General features: G+C 38.2%; 2 protein-coding genes across 4 annotated transcripts in view; one reads left to right on the forward strand and one right to left on the reverse strand.

Moving 5' to 3' along the window:
• The window catches only part of ANKMY2 (ankyrin repeat and MYND domain containing 2), a 30,723-nt gene extending 21,487 nt beyond the window's left edge, over positions 1-9,236 (reverse strand). Inside the window, exons 1-2 of one of the 3 annotated variants that reach the window (XM_039862445.1) lie at positions 8,207-8,513; positions 2,180-2,244 (exon numbers count right to left, since the gene is read on the reverse strand). Coding sequence is in view for 1 of the 3 variants with exons in the window: in XM_039862443.1 (XP_039718377.1) it covers positions 2,180-2,244; positions 9,003-9,069 (132 nt within the window). In the remaining 2 variants the exon portion in view is untranslated. Of the gene's footprint in view, positions 1-2,179; positions 2,245-8,171; positions 8,514-9,002 lie in introns of those variants that run through there. The other 2 variants (XM_039862444.1, XM_039862443.1) reach the window with 2 other exon arrangements.
• Positions 9,237-9,629: 393 nt separating this feature from the next.
• BZW2 (basic leucine zipper and W2 domains 2) overlaps positions 9,630-17,722 on the forward strand; it is a 58,749-nt gene continuing 50,656 nt past the window's right edge. Inside the window, exon 1 of the mRNA XM_039862446.1 lies at positions 9,630-9,780. The gene's annotated coding sequence lies outside the window, so the exon portion shown is untranslated. The remainder of the gene's footprint in view (positions 9,781-17,722) is intronic.

Genomic DNA, 17,722 nt, shown 5'->3' on the forward strand with positions numbered 1-17,722 from the left:
AAAAGAACTGTTCCCTGTAAATAAATTTTCTCAGTTATCCAGATGAAACTCTATAGTGTTAGAATTTCAAAGTTGTTTTGGATGAAAACCTCTCTAAAACATAGTCTCTTATAGTAAATCTTAGAATGGCAACATAATTTGAATTGTCCTTAATGATTCCAGACTATTATTATGAACATAAGCCATCAATATTCTAAAAGAATGTGAGAATGATGTGAGAATTATAGGGAAGCTGGGACCTTTCAGGTTTGTTGTATAAGAGGCAACTTAATGAGAGTAGTCAAAGTTTCTTGGAAAAAAATGATAAGAAGATTATAACTTTAAGACTCCTCTAGTTCAGTATGTCTACAAGGATGAGGTATTTGAATGCTGGGGGTGATCCGGGTGGGTGTGGGTAATCAGAATCTCATTGTACAGAGATAATTTAAAGGAAGTGGAACTGAATTGTATGGTCATTACCTTTTGAATGAGGCAAAAAATGCATTCAGAGCATAACTAGGGTGATAGACCCTAAAAGATGATATCATCTGTACATAAGAAGCTAGTATGTAGTCTTGGGGAAAAGGAAGGACACAGTACAGGTGGACAGTCAATCACTCATCAATCCCATCCTACAATGAGAGGTTGTCTAGCTCAGAGTGAATAATCCCAAGACTACAGAACTATCCTATAATTTAAAAATTTTTAAAGCAGCTTCCAATGCAATGAGATAATATGCTTAAGAGCAAGAGATGTGCAAAGTTTTTGGCTCTTACATTATAAACTGTCCTCATTTTTTTATGTCTACTTGCGTTTCAACTGTTATCTGTGTTAATAATGTCAGCCCATTTATCTGTCTGCCTGTTTCCTGATACTCTCTTTCCTCGCATTAAAAAAAAAAAAAAATTATTTCTTTTTTTTCATTTTTCTCTTTGGAGTTTCTTGTTTGCCAGCTGTCTTCTTAGCAGGAATTGGTATTCACAGCCAACCAATGAGAGAGCGTGTTTCCAAAGAAGGAACGAGCTACCCAAATCCTGTCATTCGCTATGCAATCTCTGAGCCTCTTTAAGACAAAGTATATTTTTCCCCATATCAATTTTTTGATAAAAGTTGTTTTCAGTTCTAAGGAGTAGGCAATTTCTAATTCTGTTTCTTCTTTTACCCAAGAATTATTTAGAATTAAAAAAAAAATTCGTGTTACATGTTTTATTATTTGGATCATATTTTTGTTTATATTTAATGTATTCTATGGCATTTCATGAATTTATTTGCAATTAGCTAAAATTTCCTTTATAAAATAGCATAATATACTACCTAATATTTTAATCAATGTCCCATGTAAAAAAACGATGTACTATTTTTTTCTGTCTTATGTACAGTACTCAGAGTGTTAATTAGGTTATTCAAATTTTGTCCCCTGAATTATTTTTTTCTACTCAATCCATTAGTTTTTGAAACATGCTATTATGGTCTTACAAATTTCTCCTTTTAATTCTATCTTTTTCTTTATAAACATTAAAGCTTATAAGCTTATGAGTGAAGGTTTAAGGCTGGTATGCTCTCGGTGGATTATTAATTTAATCCATAAGAAACAATCTTGATCTATTATTATGATTTTTTTGCTTTAAACTTTAATTTTGTCTGATATTAATTTTGCTACCCATTTCTGGGTAAAGGGTTAACAAAACCCACTCCTCTTCTGTATGAGAAACTGAAGTTCAGTTAGCTTTCTAGCATTAGAACTGTGCTGTAAAATAGAATAGCCACTAGCCATACAGAGTTAATGGCTAATATTGAACAGCTAAGTATAGAATTACCATCAGCAAGTGTTCCAGAAAGTTGAGTTTAGGTATAGTTAACTTTCCCTAGAAGTAGAATTGCTGATAAAATCCTAAAATTTTCTCCAGAATGTGATGCCAATTTAAACCTAATCCATTAGCATATAAAGTCCAATGTTTCTCATACTTCATAAGAAATGACATAATTTTGGTTTAATTTGCACTTATTTGTTTACTATAACATGTCCTTACATGATTATTTGCCTTTGTGACCGGTCTGCTTACATTTGGTTTAGATATTAGTATAATCTGAGCACTAATGCTAGAAAACAATTCATTAGATTTTTATATTATTAGATTCATATCATATTATCCATTCTCATAGGAAGTAAAACATTTCATTAAACTTTTTAAAATTTTACCTCATCCAAACAGTTGACACGAACATTCTTGCTGGCTAATAGTGTTCTAGCTTCTTGGACGGTACCTTAAAAAAAAGGAAAAAAGGCAAAGTAAGGTTATTTATCATTAGAACAGAAAAAAAAAGTCTAACATCAAGGAAATAAATTTTAAAGGGTTATCTGTAAAACTAAGACTACTCAGGTTAGGTTGTTAAGAAATAAAGTATCAATCACACGCTATTTATTCTATAAAGTAATAATCCAGAAGAACAGATTTACAGAAACTAAAATAGCTCCATCTTATTTTTATTTCCACTGACTTCAGACTATATTAAATCGTCCACATTTTCCTTTTGACAGTAATACAATAACCACAAAGCATAATATACTTAATACTGAAACAAATTTTAAAGGGCACCTATCTAGTCCAACCTATCATTTACAGCTTACTTTCCAGTCAATATAATAATTGGAGTTCAAAATAATCAGTATTTATATACTTTGTCACCACTAGGCCCCGTGAATTGATGGGATACTTACAACAGAATTCTTGGTTTGGAAATGCTTAGGTAAACATATCTTTAAAGTCTGATATTATATAAAAAGTGCCCTATGGTCAATAATCAGAGTCTCATACTGAAAAGTCCTCTAATGTAATCCTGAAAGTCAGTCCTCTATAAATTTGGAAATGAACTATAATTTGGGCATAACTGCCAGGTTTTTCCAGTCTTCTGTAAGACATACTGACAGAAGCAAGTAGTTGCAGGAGAGAATGTTGCTATTATCATTAATAAGAATTGGCCACATATTGTGCCAAAAATTTCTGGTTTGACAGGGAAGAGAACAATGAAATCGGATGTTCTCAGGGAAAAAGGATGAGATAAGCCTCTCCTTTGAAAGGATATAAAATAACAGGAGCATCCCCCAACTAGGAGTTATTTCTTTTTAAATTTAGAATTATAGTTCAAGAATATACTAAATGCTGCTAGTCTTCCAGTTAAAAGTGGAATGCAGAATAAAAATAAGCATGCTTCTCTCTCCCTGATCTGCTTCTTAGGCAAGTCATCTTGCCCCTCACCAATCTGGAATAGATAGAGAAATGTCTCCTAGATTGACAGAGAAATAGCTCTGTTGGGGAAATGTCAAGTGAATGATCTACAAATCCCTGGATTATGACAACAGCTATTTTGCAAACAGCACATTTTCTGACTCAGTACTCCACCTGAGAGCAGTTGGTACCACTGGCTAAATGACTATGGAACGAGGTGAAGGCCTTCAAGTATGTAGGCAGCATGGAACTTTATCTATCCCTGTGGCTTCTTCTCAGAGACTTTCTCAAACATCTTTAGAGAGAAATTAAAGCAGAACAAACCCTTCCCCATCCCCCGCCACTCCAGTTTCACCTGAGGAAGATGCTTAGCTGAATCCCATTGTCCTCCAAGGAATAAGTTTATTTTCTATCTGATCAGGAGATGTTTGAGCAGTAAAGCAAAAATACTATAGGGATTATGAGCATGTCAAGGCCTGCTAACATGTTAGGTTAGGGGAGGATGAAGATTATAATCAAACAAAGGCTCGCATTAGACAATAGGCCTATAGTTCTATAAAATATTTAGCCCAATGGCAAACAATCCAAGTTAAATCTGTCCTATCAAAGAACAATTAAAAAAAAAAAAGATAAAGCGTGCACACACATATTACTGTATACCAGTTAGCCTTTGAAATGCAGCGACCAGGATGAGAAATTTTTTTCTGAAATGCTTTGGGCTTCTAGGGAATGAAGATAGATTTTGGAAAATGGATATGAGAAAATACTCAGAAGAAAAATTTGTGATGATTTCTAATTTGATGTTCCTAATGTAATACCACTAATTTAAAAAAAAAAAAAAGAAGTCTAGAATAGCACAGAAATGTGAAACACGTGGCTCACAGTAAAAGATTTTTATTTTCTGTCATTCCTTACTGCCCACAGTAGGCTCTCAAACAATATTTTGCAGTTAAGTTTAAAAGATCTTTACTCCACGAAATATGTTAAATTTGATTTAACAAACTCTTAAGATGAGGGATACAGTACTCTAAGGGTGATGTGAAATGAGCCAACAATTATCTTCCATGGAGACGAAAATTAACAGATATAGCAGATGAAAGTAATATTAAATGTTTTCCTTTTGAGAATTTCTGACATTGCTCAACCAAGGAAGAAGATACCTGCCTCATTGGGGTGGATTGATCAATTTATCTGGATAGAGCAGTGTTTTAGCAAAGAACTGATGATACTAATCGTGATGTTCTCACTGTTAACTGCCCTCTCTTCTACCACACTACAGGACAACTATGAAATCGAACAAGTCCCATGAAATCCTTGGTTTTCTCAACTGTGAAGCAGAGTTAGTAGTATCCATCCTGTAGTGTTCTGAGGAGAAGGGTTTGTCCTAATGCAGGACCCAGAGAATACCTTCAGTGCATATTAGATGCTCTTGTTATTTTATATTCAGAGCAGCACAATTTAATTGTTACATTTCCAATATCTAGACTGGGACCACAGATTTCTTACTGAAGACAAGCAGATGTAGTCAAACAAACAAAAAGGGAGAAACAAAAATCTTTTTACATTTCTGTTTCCAGTAATCCATCAGATAACCATAAGATTTGGGTGTATATATTGGTTTCAAATATTTAGTGGGATCCACAAAAAGGGATGCTTTAAGGAATCTAAATCCAAATTAAATATTTAAAATACTATTTGTCTTGTTAGTTGCTGTAATGTGTATGTTAAGTAAAATCATGTATAAAATAATTAACGTGTCTAAATTTTAAATAATAATGTACAGATTTAGACTTAATTATAGATATATAATTATAAGTGTATTTTAAAAGTACAGACTTCTAATTATAACATATTTTGAAATAACTAAATTAGTTTAAGTATAAAGTTTCTAAAAGTTCCTACTTCTATTTTCAGACTTTGTAACCAAATGACCTAAAAATTAGAATATCTAAAAGAACTGTTGTTTTGTACATGAAGACAATGAAGCACATAGAGGTCTCACAACCTGTCCAGTTATTGAGTTAATGGTAACTACATATTTGTTAAAATTTTTCTTTGATCTCTATACTATAATTATTAGACCGGAGTCTTTCTAAACCATAAAGGTACTAGAAATAGTACACAGGAACTTAGAGCAGGATCTTCTTTTCATAGTTCAAAATTGGAAACAACTGAAATGCCCATCAAAGTGAACAGTTAAGCAAATAGATGTATATCCGAACAATGAAAATTTTAAAAAAAAAGGTAGTAAGAAACAGATTATTGATACAGCATAGGTGAACCTTAAAATCATGATGCTGAGTGAAAGAAGCCATGGCAAAGAAAAAAAAGATTATTTACTATAGGATTCCACTTAAATAAAATTCTAGAACAAAACAATCTGATCAATAGAGACAGAAATCTATCAGTGGTTGCCTGGAGACAGTGGTGGAGAGAGTGCCAGGTTATAAAAGGCATGAAGAACCTTTTGGGGCTGATGGAACTGTTCATTATCTGGACTGTAGTGATGGTTTCATGGATGTATACTTAAGTCAAAACTGATTTTTAAAAAAGTGTACACTGTCAATGTGCACCATTTATCATACTTAATTACACCTCAATAAAGTTGATAGAATAAACCTCATTATCCAACCCTGTTTCACAAATAATGAGAATGAAAAGAGTAAGTACACTGATTTGTTAAGTCAGCGACAGTGATTCCAGGGATCTCAAGTACTAAACAAGGTAAATAATGGAATATCTTCTGGTTTGTATCCTTAAAAAAAGGTTTCATTTATCTTGAAATAGTGCTTCCTCAGTGCTTAAGGAAAAAGATATCAGAACTTAGAAGAATGGGTCAATCTACAAGTAACATAAGCCAGTCAAATGCACGTCAATCATTTCAATTTTCCCTTCTTAAATGTTGCAGAATGGATGCCGTCATTAACTCTGATTTAAATGGGTAAGAAACAGCTCCTCAGTTTCGCCTGTAGTTTCTTCTTGGCATTCTAACAAATACATAATCTGTAGAATACTTGGCATGGGAATTCACTTAGACAATGAAATTGTTCTAAAAATGTCCAGAAGCAATGTGTAGTATTTTCTGAACTTAAGTTCCACATACAATCAGCTTAACTTCTGGAGAGCAGTGACTGGCAGAAGGGAGACACTCAAACACTGGCCGAGTTTATCCAGATTGGCCAAGATGATAGGTCACGCTTGGCTGAAAATTTATTCTTAGTTGTAAGTACTAGTACTGACTTATGTAGTGCTGAGTTGAGTAATGTACAAAAGGGGGTTAAAAATTAAGAACCCCCACTCCCTTAAAAAAAATGCTTCTTATGAGTACAAATATAAATTTTGCTTATGACCTTCATTCTACTATCGATCAAATATTATTTTACAAATTAAATGCACTCAAAACTACAAAATCAGTAACATTTAAAATTGAACTTAACTTGACAGATGACAATGTTTTGCTGAAATTAAATTACCTCTCGAAGTGAATATAGTATGAATTGCTCTGGGGCTGGTTTCATTGTTTGTTTAGTTTTCAAGTCCAGCATATTTCTAAGACTATGAGCCATATGATATCTCTGCTATACCATTTATTACCTATGTGACATTGGGCAAGTTATCTAATTTATCAGTTCCGTGGTTTTCTTGTCTATAAAGTGCAGATTATCTATTTACCATAATAAATCTAAGTGTAAAGAGAAAAAAATCGAATTTGAACTCAACAGGTGCTTACACAAATAGTATTTTAAATGTTTTACATATAACAACTCATTTCATCCTCAGGATTTTGTTGTGAGGTCATTACCATTTTTCACATGGAGAACCTGAAGCTAAGAAACAGTAACTTGCCCTAGGCCACATCACCAGCAAAAGACTGAAGCAGGATTCCAAACCAGACCTGCATGGTTAAACCACATCCCACAGTGCTGTAGCTGAAAAAAATTCTCAGCTCATCAAATGCTAACAGTTACACCTGGCTCATAATAACATTCAATAATGGTTGGCTATACTTATTATTTTCTCCTATCTCCCATTACTTTTTTTGAGTATAATGATATCCTATGGACGTTCACTTGACAAGAATGTATCATATATACTAAACCCATCCATCTCAGTTTTTTCATTAGCTTGGACCAAAAGAATCAGTGAAAGTTTCTGTGCACTGATGGTGCAACTTGACGCAGGATGTGTGCCCAGAAATACCATAGCATTAACCTGATTAAATTCACATTAATTCTTTTATTTAATCTTTAAAATAAAAACTGGTGGACACCTAAGAATACATCCAAGGATTCCCCACCACTACTACCACCACCTGCCCCTTTCAAAGACCCATCTTATAAAACTGCTCACTTGTTTAGACTTTTAAGAGAAAGTGATAGCTCTGGACTGATTAAAAACAGAATTTGCATCCCTCCTAGATTGAGTTCCTCCTTTGTCTTCTTTTTGCCCAACACGGTACTTGGCACATAGCTGGACTCACATGTTTGCTGAATTAAATCCCTGAGCCACCAAAGGCAGGGAGAAATTACCCAAAGACAGGCAGAACAGAAAGGCTGCAGTGCCAAATAGGTCAGTGAGAACCGTGCAGAACAAACAAAATCACCAACTTCAAATCCCACAATTCCAGGCAAAAAACACTTATGATACATGTAGCTGTGACTGATGTCAGATGGGGTGGGCTCAGCTCACCAGCACCTGTTGAGTTCAAATCCGATTTTTTTTTTTCCTCTTTACACTTAGACTTTCCTTGTCAGTACGAAGAATAAATATGCCTTACTCTTTGGGGGTCCAGATTTCAGCCTGGCTACTCAGAAAGAAATAAGACTGGAAACTGGGAAGCCTTTACGTTGTAGTGCCTGGCCTCTCTGCCATTTGAGGGCAGACGTGGATTCTCATTCTTGAGTTTATAACTACATTAACTATACCCGCAGTCCCACGCATCCCCATCCCCGAGCGTGACCGTACAGAAGAAGCCATGTAGCCACGTTGATGTCACTTGCCAGGCAATGAGACTTAGCGGGGAGCTCCTCTGGGTTGTCCACTCCAGGAATGAAGGGAAAACATGGCTTCTGGGCTGGTCCCTGGGGCCTGCGTCTCCCTCCCTACGACTCGGAGGGGCGGAAGCGGGACACGCGTTGGGAGAGTGGAAGGGAAACCGGGAAAAGCGCGATTAAAAGGTCGCTAAGAGTGCTTAAGGGTGGACGCCCAGCCAAACTCCTCACTTCTCTGAGGGTTCCTGGGCTTCTGGAAGAAAGCTCCAATGTGGCAAATTATAGAACTTATTTGTGTCCTAATAAAGAATGCTTCCCTTAGTCGCTTCCTCCACCCCCCAAGCGGGGGCGGAGACAGCCAAGGAATCCAGATCTTTTGGCCTCCGGAAGTCGAAAGGGCCCTTTAGACACCCGTCTAAAAGACTGAAACTACCAGGTCACTGTCGCCAAGACGGACCGTGGGCAAAATCACCTGAGGAGTGCTGAACGCACATCCTACGTCCCACACCCCGGGGTCGCCCATTATAATCCGAGATGGGGCCTAAAAATGTGCACCTTTCCAAAAGCTGATTTAGAGGACGAGTTTGGCAACGTCCGCTCTCTTCTCAGCAGTGCTTCTCCCTCCCCACCTCTCCGCCCCCGCAACCGGTCCCAAACCAAAAGGGAGAGACGGTATTTCCCGGTCCCGCGCTGCCAACCTCGCAGAACCGCAGCCCAGGGTCGGCGGGGCCACGGGCGCCCCCAGGGCTGCGCCACGCCCCCTGCCCAGACCGGCAGCGCCTCGGGCGGAGCCCAGCACCCACACCTTTTCCGATGACTTCCAGCAGCTCCTGTTCCTCCTGGGTCAGTTCGCCTTTCTTCACGTGAACCATTGCTCCCGCCAGCTTGAAGGTTATTCTGTTTCTTTGGAAGTATTAAGAAGAAACGAGGTGTCTAGATTTGGAGCGCCGGTCGCAGTGGGACGGCGTGAGGCCAGAACACTGAGTTGCCAACCGCGGAAGCATTCGAATTCTCCCCTCTCTCCCGCGGCCCGGGGAACAGCCGGCGAGCTCTGGCGAGCCGGGCGGGCGGTCTCTGCAGGCCCCGCGACAGTCACCGCCCCCCGCGCCTCATTGGCCCAGCCAGGAGGAGGAGCTGCAGGAGGTGGCAGCCGAAGACTCCCATTGGAGCAGCCTGGGAAGAAAAAAACAAATGGAGAAAACCAGAGGGGGGATATTAAATTCCTCTCACGTGTTCCCCATCCCCACGCTGCCCGGTTCAGATATTTAGGGACACGCAATATTTAAATTCTCTGTCTGTAAGTTCTGTGTCCGGCGGTGGCTGCTTAAGGCGTGCAGAGGTCATCGGCCCTCGCGACTCCCCCCCGCATTTCCTCAGGAATAACGCGCCCCGGCCGAGGGCGGACTGGGGGCGGGGCGGCACTGCGCGGGAGGCGGGGCTGCGCCGGGCTCCGTGTGTCGATGTCAATGTGTCTGTCCTTCACTCCTCCATTGTCTGCCGCCGCCGCTGCTGTTGCTGCCGCTGCTGCTGCCGGAATCGCCGCAGCTCCCAGCCTCGCGCGTCGCCGCTACCTTCTCGGACAGGTGAGAAGCAACCCAGGTGGGGCAAGAGGAGCAGGGAGGGCTGCGGGAACCGCGGTGGTCGCCCCACTGGGGGCTTCCATCCTGGCCGGAGCTGGCGGAGAGGAAGCATGTGCCTGCTGGGGCGGCTTCCTGCCTCTTGGTGAGGAAGCATCCCCTCGACCCCATTAACCTCACATATACCGAGTATCAGTGCCTCAGAGTGAGGGCCCGCCACTCGCCACATTTGGCCGCCCGGTGAGACCCTAGGACTGCGAGCGGGTGGGCGCCCGCCATGCGGTGGGAAGTGGCGGTGCACATCGTGTTGTGCGTGGCCCCGCCAGATGCGTTTCCCGGCGAGGCCGGGGTTGAGGCTCTAAGCTAGGGGTGGGTGGGGAGGAAGAAGGTAGTTATCTTTTGGCAGCCCTCTCCCTTAACCACCACCGCTTCATGCACACTACTTGTCATCTCCTCTGGCCTCTGTGGAAGCTATGGAAGAAAACCGGATCTGATTCGCTTTATGGTGCCTGTTAAGGATATTTGGAAGCAATTTACACTTGCACTGATACTCCGTTTATGAGAGACGGCCTAGTAGGAGGGGGTTAGGAAGGGCCTGTTCGCTCTGCTGGAGTTCCGAGTCTCTTTGTAACTCTGATCTTGAGATTTATGGAAACAGGGAGGGGAGAGAGAGGGGGCGGAGATTAAATTGGTCTTGGTGTCTATATATAGCCTTAGATTAGCCTCTTAATCCATTCTTCATTCAACTGCAATACGTAGCCTCTGAGCTTAGACTGTAGGTAGCTAGGGGGTAAATACAGGTGTGGACCCTCTTGTGGCTGGGAAACAAGACTTGCTTGCTAATATGAAGTCAGTCATCCCTCCATGGTGCACATCGGTAACATGTACAGAATCAGTGAAAGCTGTTTTAGTGTGTACATATTACTGTTGTTTCTCTACAGCTAGTATTGATGTTTCTTCCAAGACCCATCTGCTTCAAAGAGAAATATTTGAATAATTAGATGGTTTTGTTAAGCATCCCCACCACTCCCCACAGTGCTGTACATGAAGTGAAATGCATTTTTCTCTGGCCTTATGTTTTCATTTTTTTTGAAGCATTCACCGACACTTCTGAAATCCTGGAAGATGTTCATCATTATTTCCTGCCTTTAAAATTTTTTTCCTTAAACCCCAGCTGCTTTCTTCTCAGTCTGCTTCATCTTTACAGGCTGAGGCAGCTCTGACCCAGAATATCTCACATAAAAATGATTTGAAATTATTCATCTCAACGTATAACAAAGAAACTTTTGTTTGATAATGCTTTAATGATGTGGCTGTTCAAACAACATGTAGTAAGGCTTTTGAGAGTGACCAATTTTTTGTAACACGTAGAATGCTGTTACTGCCACAGTCTCAATTGATTTAAAACATAGTATTGTGTAGAAGAACCTACCTAAGAAAACCCACCTAAGAAAATGTTTGTAGAGTAACCTCTCCTAACATATGACTTAACATCTTACAGCAATGCATGGCCAGAATTGGGTACTTCATTGCCAGTATTTCCATCTCTTGTGCCAAATTGGGGCCATGGTTACTTGAAGGTCACACCTGTTTGTCTCACTGAGGTTGTCAGTTAGTGGAGGATAGCAACTTATTATTATTTCTTGGTGCCTTATGGCACCTAGTTGGTCCTCTGTGAATACATGACTTCAATAAATTGAGTCAATGACATTTAAAGACAAACTAACATCTACCTAGAAATGTAGATAAATGTTAAGTTTAAATTTCTAGAAACATATGTAGTGGATAGTGTTCATCAGATAGATTACATAAATCATTTTGTACAGTGTAAATATTTAATGTAGAGATAAGATTAGCTAATGAGTACACCTTAAACTAGATCGAGGAACTTTTCTTGTACCAAGAATAAAGAATACATCCACATCAAAGAAATTTTTTGATAATAAAATAGCTACTACTTATCGAGTATTTAGTCTGTGACAGATATGCTACTAGATGTTTTGTATAGGATTATTTTAATTATTGTTATAACAACTCAGGAATTAGCCAATATCATCCCCATTTCTGCAAGTAAGAAAACAGAAACTAAAAAGTTAATCAGTTTGCCCACACTCTACAGTTAGGAAGTGTCAGAGCCAGAATTGGAACCTAGATCTGTCTCCAAAACCTTTTCTCTTTTCCCCATTTTCTGCCTATGTACCTGACAGTGAGAAGTTATATATTAACTCACTAATAATCATGTGGTTCAGCATGCCAAAGGGACAGAAGTCTTTCTCCTCTCTCCCCAATCCCTTATCCATGTCCTACAACCAATGGTATCTATTTCTCTCATATCCTTCCTGAGAGATATTTTATGTGTTTATACTTTATATATATATTTCCACTTTCTTTTTACAGAAATGGGAACATCCTAACACACTGATCCACACTGTATAATAGAATTTGTGTGATGCTTAGGTCTTCCTTCTGTTTCTTTCTTCACCTTCTTAAAAATAATGAATTCTGAAATTCTTATGTGTCCCCTCATCTCTTTTATACTACTGTCACCCTAGACCTCACCTAGCCTATTACAATGGATTCCTAAGAAGCCTGTTACTTACCTCACTCCATCTAGCTAATTCAAGCCACTACAAGTTCAATAAACACTGAGCACCCATCATCCAGGCAAGAGTGAGACATATTCTGTCAAGACAGAACTGATTCACTTAAAACATGTCAATGTCTCTTCTCTGGCCGTAGAATTGAGGCTCGGTTCTGTGCCTGGAAGCCTCCAACTTTTGGTCCCAGCAGATATTTCCAGTCAGCCAGCCCCTCCCACACACTCTGCTGTAAGGTCACCACAATGCTGGTTCCCTAATGTGCCCGTAATTTCCACCCATTTGTTCCTGCTTTTCTCTTCCTGGAACGACCTCCCTTCCCTCTTCACTGAGTCTCCTTCCCAGATCTGAAGGACTGCTCAATTTTCAAAATGCTGCTTATATGTAACCTCTTCTCTCCAGCTTTCACGATCACCTCTCCCACCCCATTTAATGAGGGGAGTACAGACACTGGTAAACACATTTTATTAATGTCCTTCAACTAGAGAGATAAGTAAAATCTTCCGACAAGTTGCTGGTACAATTATCAACATCCTCTACAATTCTCTCCTATCTTCCTATGACCTCTAGTGCCCCCCACCTATGTGACATTTTTGCTTCTTTATTAGAGCCCCATGCAAATACCTACAGCAGGCCCCTTTCTCATGACATTCTATTAGAGCTATTATTAATCTAATGGCCCCTTCTCCTAGACTATAAATTAGCTAGGATTAATATACCTTTGTTTATCAAGATTGTAATCCATTATCTTACATCTACTGTATGCTCAGTACATGCTGAGTGGAATTGAGTTTGATCTCTAAATTATTGTAGGTGTATTTGTTGCTCTACTTGACTAATTATTCCTAGCACTGTTAGGCGATAGTGGCAGAATCACATAATCATAACCAAGGGCAGAGGATCTTTAAATGTTTTCAGTCTCAAGCTGTTTGACATTCTGATAAATGCTATCAACCAAGAAAAATCCTCATGTGCACACATTACAGATTTTGCACACCATTCTCGATTTCCCACATTGAAGCACCTGACCTCCAGCTCTCTGCTTTAAGGAAATACTGTTTCCTTTTTATTGCAGGGGAATAGCTTATTTTTGAGTATTCTATCTTCCAACGTAATGCCTTCCTTGACATTGACTTTCTTTTCATAGATTTAGGTCCATTTCTTGACTAGGTGGATATTTGATGGTATTAAGGAATTTTGTTTTCCTTTAGGTGTGAAAATAAAATTATAGTTATAGTTTTAAAAGATCTTCATCTTTCAGAGACATGTATTGAATTATTTAAGGAGGGAATGATATGACCTGAGATTTGCTTCAATGTAATTCACTGACAGTGGAAGACAGGGAGTGAGAAAACAGAAATGAGACAAAGTTGACTGTTGTTAACAATTGAAGCTGGACGATGAATGATGAGTACGTTGACTTCATTGTACGGTTTTACTTCTGGATATGGTTGAAATTTTCTGTAATGAAGTTTTTAAAGTAAAATTTGGAAATATTACAGCCTCTAAGAAATTGTTGTTTTGCTTTTTTTTAACACAACATAAGAAATTTGAATACAAATGCTCTTTCTCTATACATGACATTTAGCTTATGCAATTATTCATTTAAATGTTAAAACAGTTACACCTAAATCTGCAAGTGACTGTTTTCTGAACAATGCATTTCCATAAACTGTTCATATCACATTTTAACTTCTCCACAAAATTAAAAGGTAGGTGGCGTTACTCAGTGCTGTGTCACAAGCTTATGAATATCTTACTGGCAGCTAATCTTCATCTTTTTTGGAAACTGACAAAGTAATTTGCAGACAAGTCTGAACAGGGGTGCAAAAAAATACATTTAGTTTAACTGAGAAAATCACGACGTGAATGAAGCAGAGATACTAAATTTCTTTTATGTCTCATAAAACAAGTAGGTGCTATTTCCAAAATAAGGTGTACCAAAATGGTCCTGAGCAACATCAGCACTGTAAACATAAAGACATTGATGTACAAAATCAGGACCAGACTCATGGCCACTGTGCCTGCTCCGTTCTCAGGGTTTGCTTAACTAACTGCTTTCGGCACCGACTTCCTGGGGTTTTGCAGCTTATAACTTATGTTTCTTGAGGTTTAAGTTTCTTTTATTATGTTTCAGACTTATTAAATGTCAATGTTTCCAAAGACCAACGATGTAAAAAAAAATTTTCTTTTTGTTATTTATAACGTGTCTCCCCAGACTGTATTAAAGGGTTTCTAAGTACAAAGCCAAATCTTCACAATGTCTAAGGACAGTGTAGCCAGTCCAGTGTTACTGCCAGGTAATGTTGAAGCACACGTTAGTATATATCCAACTCAGACTTATATTTATATTAGGTATGTCACTGTGGAATTTAAAACTCTGGGCCAGTGCCTCTTATCTCTGAGTATAATAAAACCGTTCCAATAATTAAAAATAGAAAGCTATTTCTGCATCAGAAGGAAAAGGTAGCATTTACCTTCCCATGAATAGATTTAAGCAAGAAAATTGGAGTTTTTAATGTCATTTGGTTATCTATTGTGGGATTATATTAAAGCCTGCAGACAAAGTAGCCCTTAAAACTATATTCATCAGCCTCTGAGTAAAATCTCTTCCTGGTCTGTTGGTTTGTAGAGTAAAGCAGTCCCATTAAGTAGCCTCTTTTGACCTGGTAGGAAATGATTATGGATGGTCCCTGGGAGACAGTCAAGCACAGCCATAGACATGGGAATTGGAGTGAGAAAACCAAGGTTCCAACCTCCGGGGTCAGATTTATTTTCTAAGGCAATCTCTCTTGCTTTCACTTTCTTCATATATAAAACAGGGATGTTAACCTTACTTTGAGGACCCTTGAGGATACCCGTGGATTAGAAAATATTATATAAAACATAAATTGTTATCTTTAGGGCCGATTCTGCCTATTTTTGCAGTTGGGAGATATATGAATAACATAATTATAGGCCTAGTTGATAAAACATTTCAAAGTAAAATTGTATAGACATTGGTGTTTGCCATAAGCTTATCTTCCTACATTTTTTAAAGTAAAAATTATTTTTAAAATTAAAGAGAGACTTTCATAAGAGAGGATTCTAGTAATTATGTAATTATATCTCAGGATTAACATTTTTTTTTTTTACATCAATAAGAAACTTGGTGTGCATCTATTATGTTCAGTGAATCACAAAGAATAAGACATGATCTTTGTCCTCTAGAGGCTTATACTATCCTACAGGAGGCTGGCCAGCTCCCGAAACAATAGGGACTAAGCTCTGCCCACTTACCTCAGGCCACAGGTTAGACACCTTTGAGAACTTAACCTTTGCATGGTTAAGTAGCTGTCTAGCTCCGGCCAATCTTTCAGCTCTAACTCCAACAATATCGTCACTTTTCTACCCACCCACCCCACTTCCTGCTCCTGGAATGCCCTCCTCCACCCCTTTCTGCATATCCGATGTTACTCAAATCCTCAGCTCAAATGACGCCTGCTCCACAGAGCCTTCTCCAGTCCTCAGCCAGAGCCGGACAGACATAAGGGTGGAGCTCAGTGGGAGGTCTCATTCCTGGAGACTGGTGAATTAGAACAGGCAAGCCAGAAAATTGAGAGCATTACAGGGAGAACACCCCCCAAGAAAACTATAAAATATTATAACATAAATATTTTAAAAGAAAACATTGGCTGTAATTTTATGGCCAACCATACTGGAACTAGAAATGATTTAATTTAAAGGCATGTTTTCCTCAATGTCCACTTTTTAAAATCAACAATATAGTAGGTTATGTTTTAAAGAACACTTTGATGGTATGTTTATGCTCTTTAGGAATTTGTAAAATGTGACATCGCAAGTTCAAGACTCAGTTGCAAATTATAGAACGGTATCTCCAGAACTGGTGATAGCAGGAAATTTGGTAATGGACATTTTTTTAAAAAGGAAGAGAAAATTATATACTTATTAGAATAGTTTTCCCTTTAATACAAAATGATTTGAAATTATCCAAAATAGCTAGGATATAACTAGCCAAAACAGCTAGAAAATTAAACAAGAAGGAATTTCTTTGTGGAGTTTATTTTGCACATGAAATGTCCGACTATCCTATCCATAGAACCTGATCTATCCCTTAAAGGAATTTTAGGATTTGTTATTCTCTCAATTTGACTTTTTTCCAATTGGACTGTTTTTGTTTTGTTTTGTTTTGTTTGCCACTTTTATGGATGAATGTAATAAAGACATTGCTGAAGCAGTTAAACCTGAGAGATTTAATGACTCCAGGATTTAATAATCAGATTACTGTGAATCATTTTAATGCAGAATTATAGTTATCATTAGGAGTTCTCACAGTTTTTTTTCTTTGTATCTATTAGGGAAAAGAACACATGATGATTTAGAATAATTTATAACTTTTTAAATATAAAATCTACCATTATTAACATGGTACACATACACAAGACTATTTTTCATTCGTAGCTCACTCCGATGGCTATACTGAGGCCATGGGTCTCTTTAGCCAGTATCTTTTAGGCAGTAAAATGCCCAGTGGAATGGTCTGGCCTGTTCTAAGTTTGGCCTGTGTTGAGTGAAGAATGCCAAAAAATATTCTAATCATTATATTTGTAAACTATCTACTTTGAAAATAAAAGTTTAGATAATTCTCTGAATGAACCATTCTTTTTAGTAAATCCCAAGAGACAATGCTAAATTCTTTCTGGATTTTTGATATCAGATGTATCTTTTGTTTGGTTTATGTCAGAAAGAAAGAAAACAATGTAATGATTCCATGTAAGGAAGAGTAATACTCCACCTTAATATTTAAACTCTAATCCTTTGGCTATCTTTAATTCTCTTAATTATGGAAATAATATTTTATTAGGAAAACAATAATTACCTAAATCTGTGAAAGATTTAAAGTTATGTTTCCACTTTTCATATTTCAACTTATTTTTACATTGGGTAAAGAAAGGCTTAAAAGTAATTTTTAGGTGTCCTTTTACTTTGAGAACTTCTAAATAAATCTCAAAACCACCAGGCAGAGGTGAATAATAATAAGGAATACTAACTCTTAGCACTATAGGGAACATATCATAAGCCACTATGGCCTGTGCATTTTATGATATTCTACTGTCATCCTCTTCGTATATTCACACGAAGGACTTTAATAATTTTAAAACTAACCTTGATGGCTTCCTGGATTTGTGATTATTTCTAAGGAAAATAAAAAAAAGATGACATATGTTGTGTTCTTTTTCCTCAGTATACAAGGTAGTAGAATGGGGTTATTATAAACAGGAAGGAGAACCTCAAGTTGACGGTACAGAGGAAACTGCTGGCTAGAGGAAAGGGATGCAGGGTGTGAAGAT

This window comes from Pteropus medius, unplaced genomic scaffold (assembly GCF_902729225.1).
Source record: "Pteropus medius unplaced genomic scaffold, Ma_sr-lr_union100, whole genome shotgun sequence".
Taxonomy (NCBI): domain Eukaryota; kingdom Metazoa; phylum Chordata; class Mammalia; order Chiroptera; family Pteropodidae; genus Pteropus; species Pteropus medius.